Source organism: Trachypithecus francoisi, unplaced genomic scaffold (genome assembly GCF_009764315.1).
Source record: "Trachypithecus francoisi isolate TF-2019V2 unplaced genomic scaffold, Tfra_2.0 Lachesis_group13, whole genome shotgun sequence".
In the NCBI taxonomy this organism is placed as follows: Eukaryota; Metazoa; Chordata; class Mammalia; order Primates; family Cercopithecidae; genus Trachypithecus; species Trachypithecus francoisi.
In genome coordinates, this window is record NW_022681458.1 from 1,029,169 (window position 1) to 1,049,149 (window position 19,981).

Here is a 19,981-nt window from a genome sequence, read left to right on the forward strand (position 1 = left end):
GGGAGGAAGGTGGCAAAGCCACTCAAGTTACAAGCCTCTAGCACTGGGGTTCAGCAGAGAGAAGGGTGGGGAAGCCACTGAAGTTAGAAGCCTCTAGCACTGGGTCCCCAGTTCAGCAGGGAGGAGGGTGGGAAGACACTGCTGAGACACGGCCAGTGATTAGGCTGTAACGGAGCAGAGTGGGAGGACTCTGTGTTGGGGGCAGGAATGGGGGAACCATGTGTGTTCAGTGGTTCCAGCCTTGCAGGGAGCTAAGATGAAAGCCAGGAGTCTCAGAGTCTCCACACCACCTGCTAGGCCCTGCACTCACCTTCTCCTGCTCGCCGACCTCTGGAACTCAGGGGTCTACTGTGTTCCCACCACCTCTCCCTGCCTGTGACAGCCCCACCCCTGCTCCTCCAGATTGCCTTCAGGTAGAGCACTCACATCCTGCCCATTCTCCAGAACCCGCACAGAGGACTATGACCAGAAACCAGCGGAAACAATAGAACGAGACCTTGAAGAACTTCAAGTGTTAGATCATCATCTCATCTCCATGAAGCTTGCCTGAACCCCTCACCTGATCCCACACCTGAGGTTCCCCCCAGCTGGGCCCATAACACCTGGCCATACACCCTCCAGAGAACACGTCCCTCGGTGCCCACTACACCTGGTCATACACCCGCTGGAGGCCATGCCCCTCTGTGCCCATTCCACCTGTCTGTATACCCTCCGAGGGCACAACTCTCTGAACCCATACCTGGCCATACACCCTCTGGATGGGACACCCCTCTTTAGTTAAAAAATAAAAAATCACCAAAGGCACAAGGAAACAAAGGACCATGATCAGAAACCAGCAGAAACAACAGAACCAGACCTTAAAGAATTTCAGATATTAGATAGTCAGACACAGGCTACAAAAAGACTATTTTTAACATGCTCCAATAAATAAATAAGAGGCTTGAAAATGTGAGTTAAGAAGCCAGGCGAGGTGGCTCTCACCTGTAATCCCAGCATTTTGGGAGGCTGAGGCGGGCGGATCACCTGAGGTCAGGAGTTTGAGACCAGCCTGGTCAACATGGTGAAACCTCATCTCTACTGAAAACACAAAAATTATCTAGGTGCGGTGGCGTACACCTGTAATCCCAACTACTCTGGAGGCTGAGGCGGGAGAATCGTTTGAACCCGGGAGGCAGAGGTTGCAGTGAGCTGAGATCTTGCCACTGCACTCCAGCCTGGGTGACAGAGCGAGACTCTGTCTCAAAAAGGAAAAAAAGAAAATGTGAGTCAAGACTAAGCTATTTAATATATGGGAAAGAATCAAACAGAACTCTTAGAGATGAAAAATACCATATTTAAGCTAAGTAGGCAAATTTAACAGAGATTAGACATCAGAAGAGAAAACTGATAGACAGAAACGGAATTTGAAGAAATTATCTAGAATATAGTCCAGGGTAATAAAAAGAACAAAACCATGAACGGTGCCTGGGAGACAGCGTAAGAATGGCTAACACACGTCTAGCTGGAGCTCAGAGGTGGGGAGGTGGGTGGTGAGCACTGGCAATGTTTGAAGAATATTGACTTTCCAAAAATAACAAGTGACGCAGAGGCTCCACGAACCCTAAAGCGGGATAAACAAATAAATCTACACGCAGACACAACACAGGGACATGACACAACACAGGGACATGGCACAACCACCAAGTCAGAGCAGGGGTCTTAAGAGCAGCCAGGTGAGAAGACACATTACCTTGATAAGGAGCCAGTCAGAATCCAGGCAGCCTGGAAGCTGACTTCTCAACGGCAGCAGTGGAAGGAGAAGGAGAAAGCAGATCTTTAACGTGCCGAGAGAAAGCAGCTGTCAACCAGTGAGAACAGTTCTCAAGGACAAAGGGAAAATAAAGACCTGGGTGATCGAATGCCAAACTGAACTCAGGGACCCTCTCCTTCCGGCATTTGTTCTCACACAGCGGAATTAGCTCCTGTGTTCATCAGATGACCTGCCCTGCGGTCTAAGGACGAGGACGGGGATCAGGCAGTTGGGGGGAACAGGAGATCTGCTCAAATGCCTCGAGCCAGCAGGCCTAGCCCAGGCGATGACTCCCGGCTGACAGCACGGTCCCGCTGACGCGCTGCAGGGGCCGGCATTCCCTCTCAGGGTGTAAACCTCGGCTGGTTTGTCTGACATCCGCCTTGTAGGAGAAGCAGCTATGGCGGGGCTCGGGGCTGGGACCTGGCCACCGTGGGGGTGAGTGGCGGCCCTTCTGGGACAGGCTTGTCTGAGGGACGTCTATAGAGGCAGCCTGAGGCCAGAACTGTGGCTGCCCCTCCGGCTCCTGCCTCCACCTGGCACAGCACATCTTCCGGGGGGCCCCTCTTCCTGGGGAAATCCTTGCCCATGGTGCCCGTAGCGTGCAGGAGTTGGGCGTCCAGGCCCCCTTTGCTGGAGGGCTGTTGGGAACACCTTCAGGCCCTCAGGGACTGCCTGACTGGAGAGCCGCGTTACCTAAGGCTATAGCAGCTTCAGGGGATCCCACAACCATGGAGAGATCTGAGCAGGGCATGAACACCTGGATGTCTCCCTCCCACAGGGGCTGGTGCCTGGAACCCTGTGCCCTGACCCCCTGCATGCCTCAGGGTTTCAGAAGTTGGAGTGAGTAAGGCTGCAGGGGGACCTGGGGAGCCACGGCCAGGCGCCATGAGCAGCGGGGCAGCCCCGGGCTCCTTCCAGGGCTCCCCCCTCCTGAAGTCTGGCCAGGAGTTCGGCCTATGGAGACAACCTGCCTCTCCAAACAGGGTGGTCCACACCAGAGCCGGGATGCGGCCCCAGTGCCCCATTCTCAGAGTCCTGCCCTCCTTCTCTGGGTGGGGGGCAGTAGGGGTGGACCAGGGAGTCCCTCACTCCACAGACTGCTGTGGCCAAGCCAGGTTGGGGACATGGTGTGGCAAGAAACTGTGGCCTTGTCCCCAAGAGGGACAGCTGCTGAGCCAGCGCACCCTCACCAGGTCCCTGCCTGCTACCCAGGCATAGGCACCCAGACAGGTGGCCGCGGGGTGGGCAAGGGTTGGGGGAGTACCTGTCTCTGGGCCCAGCGCCTCAGCTCCAGCTCGCCCTGCAGGCGCTGCATGCTGCCCGTTGTCCCAGCCAGCTCCTGGGCCAGCACGTCGTTGGCCTTCTTCATGTGCTCCAGCTGCTCCCGCAGGAGCGCGTTCACCTGGCAGAGGCCAGTGCTCCTGGACAGAGAACCCCCAGGGAGTGGCCGGGGTAGGCAGCCTCTCCTAAGAGGCGCTCGGAGTCCCCAAGTCAAGGGGCTTGAATGGAGCCCCAAACCCTCTGGCCCAACTGACCCCGGCTCAGGTGCACAGCCCCTGCTCTGCCCCCACCTGCCATGGGCCCCACAAGGGACCCCTAGACCGAGTGCCAGCATCAAGGTGGCTCTCCCAGGTGCCAGCCCAGTGCCCTCCCGCCTTCCTGAGACATCTGCCCTCTGTCCTCCCCCAAGTTCCTGCCCCGAGCTCTCCTGGCTCTGCCTCTACAAACTTTGCCCGCCCCTCAATGCCCGAGACAAGGTGCCAGGGGATGGGAGGGAGGTGCCCTTCACGGGGCTGGGTGACCCGGAGAGGGAGTTGGACATGCCCGGGGTGGGGGACGGCCTCTGCTGTACCCTGGGGCCTTCCCCGCCACGAGTAGGTCCACACTTGCAGCAGTAGGGGTGCAAGTCTGCCAGGTGGGTGGACCTCGGGAGCCGGCACCCCCTCAGGCCGCTGTGGTTCACTCACTGCTCCTCTCTGCCCATCAGCCTAAGCCTCCTCTTGGGTTATTTTTCTTCCCCCTCAAAACCGGTTTTCAAAAGTTTCTCAGCCCTTTGATTCCTTTTCCAGATTCCTGGAGGATGAACCAAATGTGGCAATATTCTACAAACAACTTAACCTGCCCAGGTCTGGGAGACTGGTGGGCCTTGGTTACTGTGGGAGGCTGTTAGCATGGGGGCTGGGTTAGTGTGGGGGCCGGGTTAATGTGGGGGCTCCGTTAGTGTGGGTGCGGTTGGGTTAGTGTGGGGGCTGGGTTAGCGTGGGGGCTGCATTAGTGGGGGGCCGGGTTAATGTGGGGGCTCCGTTAGTGTGGGTGGCGTTGGGTTAATGTGGGGGCTGGGTTGGCATGGGGGCTGTGTTAGTGTGGGTGGGGTTGGTTAGCGTGGGGGCTGGGTTAGCGTGGGGGCTGGTTAGCGTGGGGGCTGCATTAGTGGGGGGGCCGTGTTAATGTGGGGGCTCCATTAGTGTGGGTGGGGTTGGGTTAGTGTGGGGGTTGGGTTAGTGCGGGCAGGGTGGGACCGGGCAGAGGCCCCCTCAATAAGCCCAGGCATGACCTCGTCAGCACCATCTCAGGGTGTGAGAGTGGGTGATCCACACCTGGGACTCGGGTGTGGCTCGTGGCCTGGGTCTATTGCCAGGGTCCTAATGTCAGCCTCACTGACGGCGGGGGTGGGGGGGCTCTCCCTCTCTGCCGACCCCTCCCTGTTATTCACGAGCCAGGCTGACCCGTGGCAGGGAGGATGGCAGAGCGTGGAGAGGCTGCCATGTGGAAGGCTGGCACCAGCCCCGTCCCCCACGGTGAGCAGCCCTTGCTCCTGGGATGTGGAGCCAGGGAGGGGTCTGGTAGCGATGGGTACAGTCGTGATGCTGCTACTACAATAGGATTGCTGCTGAGCCGCTCTCGGAGGCCAGGATGGCGGTGCCTGGTCGCGTGAGAGGCCCGTGCTGAGCCCGGGAGGCTGAGCGTTTCACTGTTTCCACTTGGCCTGGACTCTCCCCACGGCAAGAGGGAGTGCCCTGCAGGCCCCCACACTGCCCAGCCACTCAAGTCCCCGTGCCCAGCCGCGCCTTCTCCAGCCCCCTGCCCTGCTGTGGAGGCCTGGGCTGACTCCCACAGGGAAACTGAACTCACAGCTGCTTTGGGAAGAGCTGTCGGTAGCCCTCAAGGTACAGAGGGGCCCACTGCCTCTTGGGGGGAAGGCTGTGCTTCCTGGAGCCCTGACTGCCCCCCACCTGGCCTCACCTCTCCTCGGCAACCTCCAGACGGCCAAGGGCCTCCTCCAGATCCACGCTGTGCTCCAGCTCCGACCTCCGCAGCTGAGCCTCGGTGGTCTCCAACCGGGCCTGCAGCTGGGGAAGAGCAAAAGCCCATCTGGTCTGGCTGTTCCTGAACCCGCCGGGCAGGGCCTGGGGCATCTTGGGCACAAAGCCGACCTTGGTGGGGAAGAGAGGGCTCCCTGGGGCCCCACAGCAGGGGGCTGCGGTTGGATCTGGTGAGGCCCAGGCCCTTTCACACAATGAACCTGACAGGCAGCCTCCTGCCCTGTGCCAAGCGCCCTTAGCTGGCAGAGGAGGGGAGGGGCAGGGGCACGCTGGGTTGCACTGATGTGCCGATCCCATCAGGTCTTGAGGACAGCATGAGTATGGTGGCCCAGTGGGGGCACGGCTCTAGGGGCCACTGGGGCATGCCCACATTTCATTTACAGATGGTAAACTGAGGCCCCACTGCCCCAGCTACCCGGGCAGCCCAGCCGTCAGGGCAGGGGGAGGGGTTTCAGGGCTTGCTTCAGGCACACAGGGGCAGGATGGACAGTCACTGGACGGTTCCCCCCCACCTGGGCCTCCTGCCTGAGCCCAGCACCTCACCTACAGGGTGCAGGACCACACCCACCATGATGTGGGCCCACTGCCCAGGGCCACTCCGCCATCACTGGGCCAAGACTGAACTTAGGCCCAGGAAATCAAGGGCCAAGGATGGCCCAGGTAGAAGGGTGGAGGGGAAGGCAGCAGGCCTGGTGCCTCAGCTGTGGTTGTGCCAGGGCTGAACGCATGGGAGAGCTGAGGGGCCCCTCCTCAGCCACCAGCCGGAAGAGAAGGGGGCATTGGAAGACCCTGGAGGAGCCGGGTGGGGTCTGGGGGAGCCACCCCAGGATGGAGATGCCACCCCAGGTCAGGCACTCTGGCCACCCAGACCCCGTTCCCCCTGTCTTGGGGGTAACTTGGAGTGAGGCCCAGCCTCCTGGCACCCACACTTGGGGGTAACTTGGAGTGAGGCCCAGCCTCCTGGCACCCACACTTTGCCTGCTGAGCCACTTGGGAGCTGGCGTGCACTGGGCTGCTGGCGCGTTCGGATCTGACTCATGCGGCTTACTAATCTGTCGGCAGCATTTCTGCGGCTTCTATTCCCAGTGGCCTGTTCCCAACATCTCCCCACCCTGTGCTAGGAAGATGTCTCCCCCAAGGCCTCCCCACAGCTGTAGGGGCTCCCAGGAAGAGCTGGCAGCTCACAGACACGCTGGGGCCCCATCAGGTGGGGTAGACCCCAGGTCCTGCCCTCAGGGGCTCCCAGGGGTGCTAGCAATAATGGAAACGTGTTTCCCGTGGGGGGGTCAGGGCGTGATAGAACTGGGTGGGGAGCAGAGAGTGGGCTCCTAGGAGAGCTGAGGGCACCCCTATGGGGCTGGTGCTGTCGCCGGTCCTGGGAAGGACCCTTCCAGAAGGCGAGGCCCACTGGGGACCCCACTGGTCCCCGATACTGGCCACTGGTCACGTGGCTAAGAAGGGGCCAGATCTGGTTCAGGGGTTCAGGTCTCAGCCCCAGTAATGGTGGTGTGTCCTGGGTGATCACTGGCTGGCTCTGAGCCTTGACTCCCTTATCTGGAAAGTGGGGTCATCTGACCTGCCATGCAGAACCATGGGGGCTCTAAAGATGGCGTGGGTGTGGCAGGGGCCCTGAGCCCCCACAAGGTGGGTTGGACACCCCACTCCGTGCACTGGCTCCTTACCCAGTCCTGCCTCAGAAGCCAGTGTGCCTTGGAGCAGCCGACATAGGAGAGAGGCTCTGGCCTCTCAGGTTTCTTGATCTTTCTGCCTCGGTTTCCCTGGCTACACAATGGGAGGCCCTCCCCAGCTCCACATTTTGTGACTAAATATGCCCCTCGCTCACCTCACAGGTCACCCTGGAAGGCACCGCAGTCACCAGGGGACCAAAGATACAGCCCTGCCTCTGGCCCCTTCCCTGTCTTCTGAGGTCCAAGCGGTCCCAGTCAGCCTCAGTTGTCAGGAAAGGGTCAGGAGGCTGGGGTGGAGCCATTTCTCTGTGAGCTCCGTCTGGGGGTGGGATCCGTGCCCGCTGGCCTGCTGTCCTCTGCCGTGCAGGTGCCTGCTTTGTGCTGATGCTGGGCTCCGTGGGTCAGGACTGGCCAGGCCACCCCACAGGGCTCCCGGGCAGGTACAGGGACCAGTCAGTGCCTAAGCTGGGTTGCGAGACCTCGGGGACATGCTGGGCATCAGGGAACGGCCTGGGCAGGTGCTGCTTGGCCTCCCACCTCTCGCCTGTTATCCCACCGGTTGCCTCAGTTTCCTCATCTGTTGCCCAGGGTTTGAATGTCCGGTGGCTGACACTCTGTCTTTCCCAGTCTTAGAAATTGCCGATGGTCCCAGGCTCTGACTGCAGGCCCGACAAAGTGACCCCTCACCAAGGGCCAGGCTGCCCCCTCCCGCCTGTGCTGAGTCTGCTGCATACACTCACCTGCTCACTGACCACACGGCACCTGCTGGCCAGCTCATCTCGCTCAGCGCCGGCCTGGGCCAGCAGGTCCCCCAGCCGGGTCAGCTCCTCCTGCAGGAGCTCGTTCTCCTCTTGCACTCGGGCCATGGTGGCTGTCGGCTCCTGTACCCCTGCTGCACGGTACCTGGTTCAGCCTGGGTGGCCAGACCAGGGCCCACCCGCACTCAGTCTTGTGCCCTCTCTCCACGGTGGGACCCTGGGCTGGCCACCGGGCTCCAGCTGCTGGAACTGCCCGCATCTCCTGGGAGGGGCTCCAGCTCTGAGCCGGGGACCCTGACATAGGGAGGCAGACTTCACACTCTGAGCCCCGCTTCCTCTCATGTTAATTGGAATCCTACCACCTCAGAGGACCGGGAACCCCAGTGCAGACCCAGGCCCAGGCCGAGCCCTAAACCAATGGCAGCAGAGTATGTGGGCGGCCTGAACGCTGGGCACTCGCCCTGTCTGTGAAGCTGTGAGCCCTGCTGCTTCTGGGGGAAGGGACCTGGTCCCCGAATAATAAGGTGCTTTTGTAAATACACACACAGCCAGTTCCCCGGGCCTGCAGGAGGCCGGACAGATCCTGGGAGAGAGGGATCCCTGGGACCCACGCGCAAAGGAGTCCTGGGCACACACTGAACAGGCGGCCTGGAGCTGAACAGCCGCCAGGTGGACAATTGGAGGCAGCACAGGGGCCTGGGGCAGGTGCAGGAAGGGCAGAGCTCGGGGGGTGGGCGCCTGGGCTCCCTGAGTGCCCGTGTCTAGCATTTCCATGCTGAGGGAGAAACCAACACCAATGAAGCAGAGACTCAGGTGGACACAAGGGTGCCACACAGAGGCAGCCCTGCTCAGGCCCTGCTGAGTGCCCTGTGGGTATTGATGTGATGCCCCTGAGGGTGGCCCTGTGGGGGGTGGGGCCAGCCCTGAGCCCAGGACTGTCCCCCAAGCCATCACCTTGGGGTGGCTCCTCACTCAGGCTGCTGGCCACGATCTCACGGATGCGGGCGGGTATGGGGGTGGGTGAGGCCCGCCGGCCTTCCCCACGCACGGTCAGTGCCCGGTCTTCCCTGCTGGCCGTGGGGCTCAGTATGGCGTCCTCCAGTCTCTGAAAGACACCCCCAGAGATATCTGGAGATGGCAGCCCCCAGCAGCTGCCAGGCACCCCCCCACAATCCCACTGAATGGAGCCACCACAGGGCCACCCCAAGGCAGCAGAGTGCCCTGCAGAGGACAGGGTGAGGCTGGGCAGGTCACTCAGGTGCATGCCTTGGTTCTCCACCTGTGGAGTGGGGCTGCGCCTGTCCCCAGGTTCTGGAGAGTAGGACCACACCCAGCCGAGGTCAGCAGGTACTGCACTTGGGGCTCTGCCCTGTCTTGGTGGGGGCTGGGCTGAGCGCAGGCTAAGTGGTCACTGGTCCCCTAGGGGATGCTGACAGCAGAGCCTTTGCCTCTGCTCCATAAGAAACCCAACATCCTCGCCCACCCGGAGCAGGTGGTCTCACAGCTTGTTTGCACGGTGGGGCCAGAGGAGGGACCTAGATCTCATGCAGCAGTCACAGAGCCCAGTGTGTGTGTGTGGCATGGGGCAGGGGCTGAGGACGGGTTGGAGGGCTGAGGCTGAATGCATCCTTCTCTGCTCAGCTGCCCGCTGCCCCACCACAGGCTTGGTGCATTGGGAGGGTGGGCAGGCCTGGGGCTGCATGCTTGAGGCTCTGAGGATGAGCAGAGCCCGTGGCGCCCTCTCCTCCCACGGCCATGAATTCTGGGCAGAGTCTGGGATTCCCACCCTCAGGCTGCCCTCAGAGGGCTGCAGGGGCTGGGGCAGTGAGGGTAGCGAGGACAGCCTTCCTTCCCAGGTGGGTCCTTCATGAAAGCCGACTGCCAGGGAAGAGACTCCAATAGGCCCAGAAGCGGGCAGGAAGGCCGAGGACCTGAGCTCGCACTCGGGAGGTGTTTGCTGAGTGGCTGCCCTTCTGCCCCAGGAGCGCCTGGGTGTCCTGGGTATCCCAGCCTGGTTTTGAGGGTCTTGGGCCCTAATGGCATTTTGCTGGGCAAGGGCACAGCTTGGGGAGGGCTGAGGCACCAGGGCAGGGGACTCCCGCCAGGTGGACTAGATTACCGACTGTGGGCAGGACACACAGGGCCCTGTGAACACGGAAGTCGACTGTGCCAAGTCAGCAGAAGCCCATGCAGGATCCCGCAGGAGTACACAAGGCCACAGCTGTTCCCTGGCCTGCTGCCTTAAGGATATCTAAATTTCAGGCAGTGAATTAACTACTAAAGGGTGACCGGATGCTTGCCAGGGGAAGCTGGGAGGGAATGTCCACTCCTAGGGGCTCTCCAGCATGACACTCCGGAGTCTGCTCAAGTCCTCCTTGCCTGGCTCCCACGTCAGCATGGAGGACCCCTCTCCCTGGGGTCCACAGAGCAGCTCCCCCACCTTGTGCCTCCCGGATCTTCTTCCTGCCCAGGGTCCTTGTGGGTGACCACCTGGCCGCCTCTTGCCTCCCATCTTCTCTTGGCCCTGCCTGAGACCCTGCTTGCATCCCTGGATTCTGACCTCAGGCCTGGGCTGGTGGCTGTGCCCTGCTCCCCAACCCCGGCCCTCCTCCTGACCCCAGCCAGGCCTTCTGCACCTGGTGTGTGCTGTCCCGGCTGTCTCGGATGCTTCCTGGACACAGGCCTCATCCTCCATCTGCACCCCAAAGATCTCAGCCCCCCTCGCCAGGGTTGGAGAGTCACCACGGACCCAGGCTCAGCATGGCGCCTAGAGAGGCCCTATTCTGACCCTGCTGCCCTGTGAAAGTCAGCCACTCAGCAAATGCCTCCCAGTGTGAGCGGAGGTCTGGGGCCAGCCAGGCTTCCTCCGGACAGCTCCAGAGTCCGGAGATGCACCAGAGTCTGCATCTCAGTCCCCTGGGAGGTCTTGGGAGGCATCTTCACTGCCGGTTTCCCTGCACTGCAGGTTCCCCCACTGCCTTTTCTTCTGGAGGGAGTCATGGGACCCCCTTGGGAGCAGCAGCCCAGTGGGCGAGGGGGAGGGATGTCCCTGCTCCTCCTCCTGGGCCCAGCTGGGACCCAGGTGCCAAGACCACCAACCAGGAGGAGAGCTGCCGGAAGGGGCTCCGCTTTTCTGTTCTAAACCCCTTATTTTGTACAGCGGAGAATGGAGGCCCAGCAGGGTGGCAAGAGGCACCCCAGGCTCCTTGATCAGAGACCATCAGGCCACGCTCAACCCCCAGGCCGGGAAGGGCTCTGCCCCGCCCTCCCTCCGCCTGCTCAGCAGCTCCCGCCCTGCGCTCCCCCGGGCATCAGCGGCGCCACCCGCTAACGGGAAGGCAGCAGCGTGGCGTAAACTTGACTCATTCCTAACATTTACAGAGGGTCACTTATTAGCGGGACGTCCCGAGAGGCGCTGGGGCGTAATGGGTTCCATCTGTGGACGGGTGCCTGCAATGGGCCGCGGCCCAGCTGGAGCCGGAGGGGGCGCGGGGAGCGCGGGGGGTGCAGGGGGCGTTCAGGGGGGCGGAGGACGCAGCGGGCGTGGAGGGGGCGCGGGGGGCGCGGGGGACGCAGGAGGCGTGCGGGGGGCACGGGGTAGGGGACGCAGGAGGGGGCACGGGGGACAGAGGGGACCAGCAGGGGCTCGCGGGGGGACGCAGAGGGGGGCGCAGGGGGCGTGACTTTGGAGTGTGAGGGCAGCGCCGTCCCCGCAGAACCTCCGGAGGAGAGAAGAGCTGAGGGAAGGAGCAAGCAGGAGAGAGCCAGGAATGGGAGGGGAGGAGAGGGGAGGGGAGGGAAGGTGGGGGTCGGCGTGTCCGGAGGCCTGTGCCGCCAACCTAAGCGACTGGGACCCACCCGAAGCGGCCTCCTTCCCGTGGCTCCAGGGTGGTCCTGAGGGTCCGCCGCATCGCTCACTCCCGAGGCCCCTCCCCAGGGCTCCGCGCTGCCACCTGCGCCAGCGGTCCGGGCAGGGCATTCCCTCCGCGGCCTGTGGGTCCTTCTGGGCCTGCCCGTTTCCTGACCGAGGCCTCTGAGGGGTGGGCCCAGGCTGGGGCCCAGGTCGGGTCGGGGGCTTCTATTCTAGAAGGCCTCGCTGTGGGAGGGAACCCCAGGGCTGGAGGTCACTTTCCCTTAAGGTTCCAGACTCACAATTGAGCCCGGTGTATCTTCCTCCTGCCCCCAGCACCCTCTTCAACTCAACCTGCATTAAAGACCCCAGGGAGGTCACAGCCTCTGCGTGGAGCTACCCTAGGGGCAGCTGCCCTGCTCAACCGGATCCTGGCCCTGAAGGGGGTGGCCCAGCAGGGAGAGCCAGCGGGTCCTCACCGCTGCACCACCCCATTTGGTTGTGTGGAGAGGGACAGCCGAACCTTGGGGGAAATGTGGGCTCCCCGTATCTCTGCCTCCCCAGGGTCAGAGCAAGGCTCCCTTCAAAGAGAGCTGGACTGGGTTCCTTGCTATGCCACCAATAAACAGAGACCCTGGGTGTGCTACCCCCCACCTCATGTCCCCATCTGTGAAATGGGAGCATTGGCAATCCAGGCCCTCCTGGGTCCCAGGGCCGGGGGCTGGGGCTCTGTGAGGGTGCAGTGGATGGACCACGTGTGGCCTCGGCTGCCTGCCCCCAACTGGCCACCAGCTCCTGGGAAATGCAAGCTGCTGGAATCTTGCCTGGAGGCAAATGACCTCCACCCTCTGATGGATTCAGAACCCTCCTGTGGATCCAGGGCTCCACCTGCACTTTGCCACTTGCTGGGGACCAGGGGTTTCGGGGCCGCTGCCAGGGCCTCTCCTCTTACACCCCTTCCCCATTCTGGGTCTTGGCCAAGATCCCGGAATGGGGGGCCGGGAGGTTGCCTTATCATACTCTATGCTGCAGATGGGGAAACTGAGACCAGGTACATGACACCAGCTCTTCACTGGCGTGGGGTGGAGCCAGAATGCACCTGCCAGCCTGTACTGCCTGCAAAAGGCTTCCACCTGCAGGGAGGGCACAGGGACTCTAGGCCTGCACCGAACAACCCAAGTCTTGGCTTCATCTGGAGGCCACACTGTTGCACTGATTCTCATCCCTGCGCCTGGGGCATGAGCTTGGAGATGATGTCAGGGGTCAGAAGCCCCGGAGGGAAATCCCCAAACCCTCGTCAAAGCCACCTGAAGCAGGGACGGTCAGGGGCCTGTTGAAGCTCAGACCCAAGGGGCACTGGCCCCACCAGCCCTCAGCAACCTCACCACCCCTGCTGTCCCATCCTGCTTGGACAGTTGCCTGAGCTGGGGGCAGGACGGGGGCAGGGAGGGGGAGCATGTCCACTGGGACCCCCGGCCACCCACCAGCAGGCTCCTCGGTCAGCCTGGGTCACCCTCATTGAGGGGGTGGAGGATGGACCCCCGAGTGAGGGGTGGGGTGGAGGGCGAACCCCCTGAGTGAGGGGTGAGATGGGGGCAGCTCCCAGCCAGAGGGTGGAGGGTGCCTTCCCCAAGCTCCAACAGTGCCCCCGTGTGGCCGCGAGGAGCGCTGCAGGGGGCTGCCAGGTCCTGCTCTTGTAGAAGGGAGGCTGGGCCTGGGGGTTTGGACGGCATCAAGGACCAGTGCTCAGTGGAAAATGAAAGATGTGTGTCTGCGAGAGTGAAGGCACGTGCCAGCATCAGCCCGCAGGGTTCTCCGCGCTCTCCACTTGCAAACGTTTTCACAGCCATTGTCCTGACCTGCATTGGAGGCTTCTGGCCTCCGCCTTAATGGGTGAGGAGGGTGAGGCTTGGCACCTCTGAGACTTGCTCAAGGGCACCTGCTCAGCAGCAGCGTTAGGACTGGGACTCCAGCCTTGGGCCCCCACTCGCGCACAAGGGTGGTCACTGATGAGCCTTCCCAGTGGCGGCATCTGGACTTGGCTCTGCTGCAGGTCTCCTCCCCTGTGTGCCCCCTCCCCAGCCTGAGCCAAGGGCAGGGAACCGGGCAGCTTCTGGGCCGGGCAGCAGCCTCTTTCCTCCTGTCTCTGAGCCCAGCCGTGCTGTGGCTGCTGCCTTTCCCTCCCGGTCCCTCCATGGCCCTCCCAGCATCCCCGGGCGGGGCAGTCTGGCCTTGCCAGGAGCAGGCACAGCTTGGAGAACGCATCTGAGGACAGGGCCTCCGGCCAAGTCCAGCCACCGGACGTCTGCTTGCCATCCTTCCGCAGCCTGGCCCGCCGCAGAGAGGGCCTTGGGCCGGGTGGCCTCCTGCCAGGCTCCATTTCCTTAGGAAAAAGAGCTTCTCTGTGCCTGGGATAACACCTGGCCTCCAAAATGCTGTATTTCAGCAACTGCTCAGTTTAAGTCTCCATGTTTGTGGAGCACACTCTGGGCCTGGGCATCACCCAGGAGCGGGAACATGCCTCTGTGGGTGTCAGTTTGCTCTTCAGGTGATGATAAATCTCGGCTACCCCTGCAGGAAGGACCCCGGCCAGGCATTGAGGCAGGGACTGTGGATGGGGAGAGAAAACTTCTCATTCCCTTCTATGCCCCCAACACAATGCCTGGCACACAGACAAGCTTGGATGCAGTGCACTGCTCAGAAGACTAAGAGCTCAGCTGCCTGAGGTCCGAATCACTAACAGCAAAATGACCCAGAACAAGGAACTAGAGGAGGGCAAGGACGCTGTCTTTCCTTTTTGTCCCTGTGTCCCTGCTGCCCACGCAGGCTTCCTGGGGGAGGTGGGATAAGAAAGAACCTACCAGCTAGTGAGCCTGGGCACTGTGTCCATGTGGAGGGAGCTGTGGAAGCAAAGGTGGAGGGGATGTGTCTCCAGGGAGCCGCACAGGGCCTGGGAGAGGGCCAGTGGGGATGGAGGTGAATGGGGTGGGGAGGAACCTGGAGCCAGACTGCGAGGGCCTCGAATGTTGTGTGGAGGACTGTGGGATGCGATCCTTGGACCACGGGGCTGGTAGGGGTTCCTGAGCGGGAGGATGGACCCGTGTCATTAGCACAGTGGCCCTGGCTGTGCCTGACAAGACCTGGATGTGGCCTGGGAGATTTGGAGACGGGCTGAGCGTCTGCCTCTGGCTTGCTTGTGACAGTGTGGGGCTCGGTGATGGGCACCATGGCCTGGCCACTTGGAAACCATCCACCACTCCTGTCCTGTGGTGGGGACTCTAGACTTGGGCCCTTGGGATCTCCTGAGTGATAAGCGTGTCTTTTGTTGGCCTAGGACACGGCTGATGGCTGGGGCCCCTGGATAGCCGCAAAGTAGGGGTTGGTTACCAGAAAGACCAGGGCACAATTAGAGCATTGGTGCTTTCAGCCTCACACCCCGACATCTGGGGAGGGGAGAGGAGCTGTCTCTGGAGCTGATCACCAATGGCCAATGATTAAATGAATTTTGCCTACTTAATGAAGGTTCCATAAAAACCCCAAACCACAGGGCAGGCTGAGTTGCTGAATACGAGGCAGTGCTGTGGGTGGTGGGTGTACCCAGGGGCCTGGAGGCTCCGTCCCTGCCCCCTATACCTTGAGCTGGGCACCTCTCCCTCTGGCTAGTCCTGAGTTGTGTCCTTTATAATTAACAGGTAATCAAATGGGAAAGTCACTTTGAGAGGTCTGTGAGCTGTTCCAGCAAATTATCAAGTTGAGCAGGGAGTTGTCAGAACCCCTAATTCATAGCCGGTCAGACAGAATACGGGAGGCCTAGGACTTGTGATTGGCATCTGAGGTGGGGCAGCTTTATGGGATTGAGTCCTTAAACTGTGGGTCTGTGCCAGCTCTGGATGGTTAGGGTCCGAACTGGATTGAATTGTAGGATGGCTAGATGGTGTCCAGAGAGCTGGAGAATTGGCTGGTGTCAGGAGAAACCCACACATGTGGTGTGAAAAGTGGTGTGAGTAACAACAGTTTGGACAGATAAACCTTGCTTGGAGGGAAGTGCGTACATCAGAGAGGAAAAGAAGCAGGAAGGTAAGACGGTGCGGTGACTGTGGAAGACGGCATGATGGGTCCCCACAAAAGTAAATGTAGACTCTCTGCGATCCAGCCATCCACTTCTGGGCATCTGCCCGGAAGAATTAAAAGTGGAGGCTCGAAGAAATATTTGTACCCCGAGGTTCACAGCAAGCATTTTCACAACGGCCAACGGGCGGAAGCCACCCAGGCATCCATTCAGAGATGAACGAATAAGCACAGGGTGGTCCTTCATGAGCAGAATATTACTCAGCCTTAAAAAGGAAGGAAATGCTGGCACCTGCTACAACATGGGTGGACCTCGAGGGTGTCATGCTCAGTGAAATAAACCAGCCATGAAGGGACAAATGCCATCTGATCCCCTTAGACGAGGCTCCCAGAGTCACCAAGTTCGTAGAGCCAGAGAGCAGGATGGCAGGGGCCGAGAGAGTGGGGAATGGGGTGCGAATGTCGAACGGGGACAGAGCCTCAGTTTGGGACAATGAAAATTCTGGGGCTGCGTGTGGTGGGTTACACCTGTAATTCCAGCACTTCGGGAAGTCGAGGCGGGCACGTTGCTTGAGGTCAGGAGTTCAAGACCCTCCTGGCTACCATGGTGAAACTTTGTCTTCACTGAAAATGCAAAAAATAACTGGGCATGGTGGTGTGTGCCTGTAGTCCCAGCTACTGGGGAGGCTAAGGCACGAGAATTGCTTGAGGATGAGAGGGCGGAGGTTGCAGTGAGCCGAGATCACACCACTGCACTCCAGCCTGGGCGATAAAGACAAGACTCTTGTCTCAAAACAAGTTCTGGACATGGATGGTGGTGATGGTTGCTCAACACTGCGAATGTGCTTAGTGCTGCAGAATTCTTCCTAAAAATGGTTAAAATGGTCAGTTTCATGTTATGTGTACTTTTCCACAATTTAAAGAGAAAAAAATTATTTTTATTTAAAAAAAATTTTATTTTATTTTTTTGAGACAGCGTCTCGCTCTGTCTCCCAGGCTGGAGTACAGTGGCACAATCTCGGCTCACTGCCACCTCCACCTCCTGGGTTTAAGCGATTCTCCCACCTCAGCTTCTTGAGTAGCTGGGATTACAGATGCCCGCCTCCACGCCCGGCTATTTTCAGTAGAGATGGAGTTTCACCATGTTGGCCAGGCTGGTCTCAAACTCCTGACCTCAAGCGATCCACCCGCCTTGGCCTCCCAAAGTGCTGGGATTACAGGTGTGAGCCACTGCGCCCGGCCAGAAAAAAGAAATTTTTAAAAAGGCTGAACAATCAATGAATCAAGCACATATTTCCAGAAGTTAGATGAAGAACAAACCCAGATAAACTGAAAGCAAAGGAAGATGGATATGTAGGTTAGTGAAACACACGCTAAGAATGCTATGAGGAGGATCAGTGCGCGGCTAGCATCAGAAACGAGAAAGGGGATGCCACTTCAGGACAGCCACTTCCTCCCCGCTGTGCCCGGGACTAGGGTTCCGGACCCAAGGCTGTCTGGAGTCCTGGGAAACCCCTGTCTCAAGCTCCCCCAGCAAAGAGGGTCAGCCGGTTACCCCACAGATCCTGCAGACATCCGAAAGACAGGAGAAGATATTGTGAACAACTTTTGCCAATAAACTTGAAATTTTAGATGTAATGGACAATTTCCTAGAAAAATAGCATGAATCAAAACTCAAGCCCAGAGAAATGGAGTCTGAGGAGCCCTCAGCTCTGAGGGAACTGGACTTCCTGTGCTGGGTTCCTCATCCGGGAATCTGTGCACTGTGCTTCTCCATCAGCTGTGGGTCTGGATGCTGGAGATTCTGAGGAAGGGCACAGCCCCCACCCCTCGAAGCAGTCACAGATACCCCCCAATTCATGTGTAATTTCAGGGGGCTTTGCGCTCCGCATGTCTGACTTGCTCACCCCAGGGACAGAGGTTGAGAGTTTCCAAGCCTGACCCCTTAAATCCAGTTCCAGCTCTGGGGTGGGGGGCATTCTGGGGTGGAGGGCATTCTGGGGTGCTGTGCAGAGGTTGCTGGGGGGCTTCCAGAGGAGGGGAGAGCAGCTGGGGCCGGAGGTAGAGGATGTCAGAGGGCTCCTCCTGGCCTGGGAGCATGTTCACCGTCTGTCCATAGCCACCACCCCTAGTCACGGGGCAGGCTCCTGCATCCTCAAGTCACAGCCTTCTCCAGGCCCTGTGGTCTCCCAGGCTGTAGCTAGAGGGTGGAGGATCCCTACGGTTCTGCCGCCCATCTGGACAGCTGATCTGGGCATCTGGCGCCCGCCTGCTGCCTGCTCACTCTGGGGTAATGGCACCAAGATCTCAATCACTACAGCGAAAATAACAGGTGTCGGTAGGGCGGGCAGAGCTGACCTCACTGGGGCCTGTGTAGCCTCCAGATGAGTTTCCCGGGGACAGTGGGAATTTGGGGTCAGGCAAAGCATCCCTCAGCCACATCTGCACGGCGCTCATGCCCCTGCCTCGTGGCTGCACCGGCCTCAGACCAGCCACTAACCACAGCAGCTCCCTCCAACCCTTAGGCCTCGGCTTTCCTGACATCCGAGGGGATGAGAGTCCTCACAGGGCGGCAAGCGTCCTGTAAATGTAGTATGCTAGCTCTCCAGCCTGCATTCACCAGCCCTGCTCTCAGAACTCATGGAGCCGACACCCAGGCCAAGCTGGCCGAACTCCAGGGGGAGGAGGTAGAGGTCACCCCCAGGTGGAGGAGGTGGAGGAGGTAGAGGTCACCCCCAGGTGGAGGAGGTAGAGGTCAGAGGTCACCCTCAGGTGGAGGAGGTAGAGGTCAGAGGTCACCCCAGGTGGAGGAGGTAGAGGTCAGAGGTCACCCTCAGGTGGAGGAGGTAGAGGTCAGAGGTCACCCCCAGGTGGAGGAGGTGGAGGTGAGAGGTCACCCTAGGTGGAGGAGATAGAGGTCAGAGGTCACCCCAGGTGGAGGAGATAGAGGTCACCCCAGGTGGAGGAGATAGAGGTCACCCCAGGTGGAGGAGGTAGAGGTCACCCTCAGGTGGAGGAGGTGGAGGTGAGAGGTCACCCCCAGGTGGAGGAGGTGGAGGTCACCCCAGGTGGAGGAGGTAGAGGTCAGAGGTCACCCCCAGGTGGAGGAGGTGGAGGTGAGAGGTCACCCCCAGGTGGAGGAGGTGGAGGTCAGAGGTCACCCCAGGTGGAGGAGATAGAGGTCACCCCATGGCATCTCTTTGTCTCGTTGCATCACCTGATTCAAATATCCTGCCCTGAGTCCTCGTGCGGCCCTGTGTGTGAGCAAATCCTGTGTCTACCCTGTCACTCAGTCACCTGCACCAGCTGTGGCCACCTCTCTTTTCAGGTGACCTGTGCTGTTTGGATAGGGCCGTGTCAGCCTGCCGTGGCATAGTTTTGAGATGCTAAGAGCCGGGTTAACAAGCAACCGCGAGTAGACCAGTTCGTCAGGGGTTCCCTGGGATCCCGAGAGGTCTGCTGGAGGTGGGGCCTGGCTGCAGGGGCCAGCAGCAGGTGATGGCAGCTCAGGGAGGAGGGATGTCTGAGGTGGGACGGCAGGCTGGGCTCTGGGAAGGAGGGAGGCCAGGGGAGAGGGACACGGGACAATTCCCAGCCACTGTTTGCACACACCAGATGCTATGAAGACAGAACCAGAACATCTGGAAGCCACAGCCGCCCACAAATGTGCAGCAACGGGAACACTGCCCCAGGGAGGCCCCGCTGGCCCCCACACTTTGCCACGGGAGGGCAGTGAAAGAGGTCCCAGAATGTCAGTGCCGAGGGCTGTCTCCCTGTCCCCACCCCGGTATGCAGCCTGCAAGCCTGTGGCTGCCAGGGACGCTGGCCACCTGAACGTCCATAGCCAGCAGCGGCCCAGAGCTCTCTCCCCCCAGGCTTTCTCTCCAGGCTGGAGGCTGCCGGTGTGTGCGTACAGGTGTGCCTGCTTTCATCCGTGACTGCCTGCACGCTCGAGGTGAACACGTGAGCAAGTGGAAAGTGCCCCGGGAACCAGGAAGGTCCCGCCTGGCCACCCCTTCTGTGCCATGTCCAACCTGCTCTCAGGAGGGAGAAGGGAAGCGACCGCCCCACTGACCTGGATCACGACGTCCAGCCCCAATGGGGGCTTTTGGGAGGCATCCCCATTGCCAGGTTCACTGGAGGCAGAGCTCATTGCAGCCTAGAACACAGGACCCCAGAGAAGGCTGGGCTCTGCTCCCCGGCAAATCTCCTCCAACTGGCCAGGGCCTTCCTTGGGGCACGGGCCCCACACCTGTGTGGCACCTGGCTCTGCAGTCCTGCGACCCAAGCCTGGGCACCCAGCTGCCCTCGCCCTGTGGGTGAGACAGTATGGCCAACTGAGCCCGTAGGCGTTGCTGTGGCAGTCGGGACGCTGAGAGCTGGGTTTCCCTGGAAACAGGAGTGCAGGACCCTGTTGTTATGGGGACAAAGGAACGCTGTTGGCTGGAAGCAGATTTCCCTGGAGACCTGGAGACGCCCTGGGTGAAACTGTCTACCTGAGC

At 60.4% G+C, this 19,981-nt stretch overlaps 1 protein-coding gene across 1 annotated transcript in view; it reads right to left on the reverse strand.

Annotated features, from left to right (window-relative positions):
• Positions 1-19,632, reverse strand: part of CROCC2 (ciliary rootlet coiled-coil, rootletin family member 2) — a 79,258-nt gene extending 59,626 nt beyond the window's left edge. Inside the window, exons 1-5 of the mRNA XM_033229530.1 lie at positions 19,555-19,632; positions 8,516-8,666; positions 7,544-7,695; positions 5,036-5,142; positions 3,057-3,213 (exon numbers count right to left, since the gene is read on the reverse strand). Coding sequence (XP_033085421.1) covers positions 3,057-3,213; positions 5,036-5,142; positions 7,544-7,695; positions 8,516-8,666; positions 19,555-19,632 — 645 coding nt within the window. The remainder of the gene's footprint in view (positions 1-3,056; positions 3,214-5,035; positions 5,143-7,543; positions 7,696-8,515; positions 8,667-19,554) is intronic.
• Between the last annotated feature and the right edge of the window lie 349 nt (positions 19,633-19,981).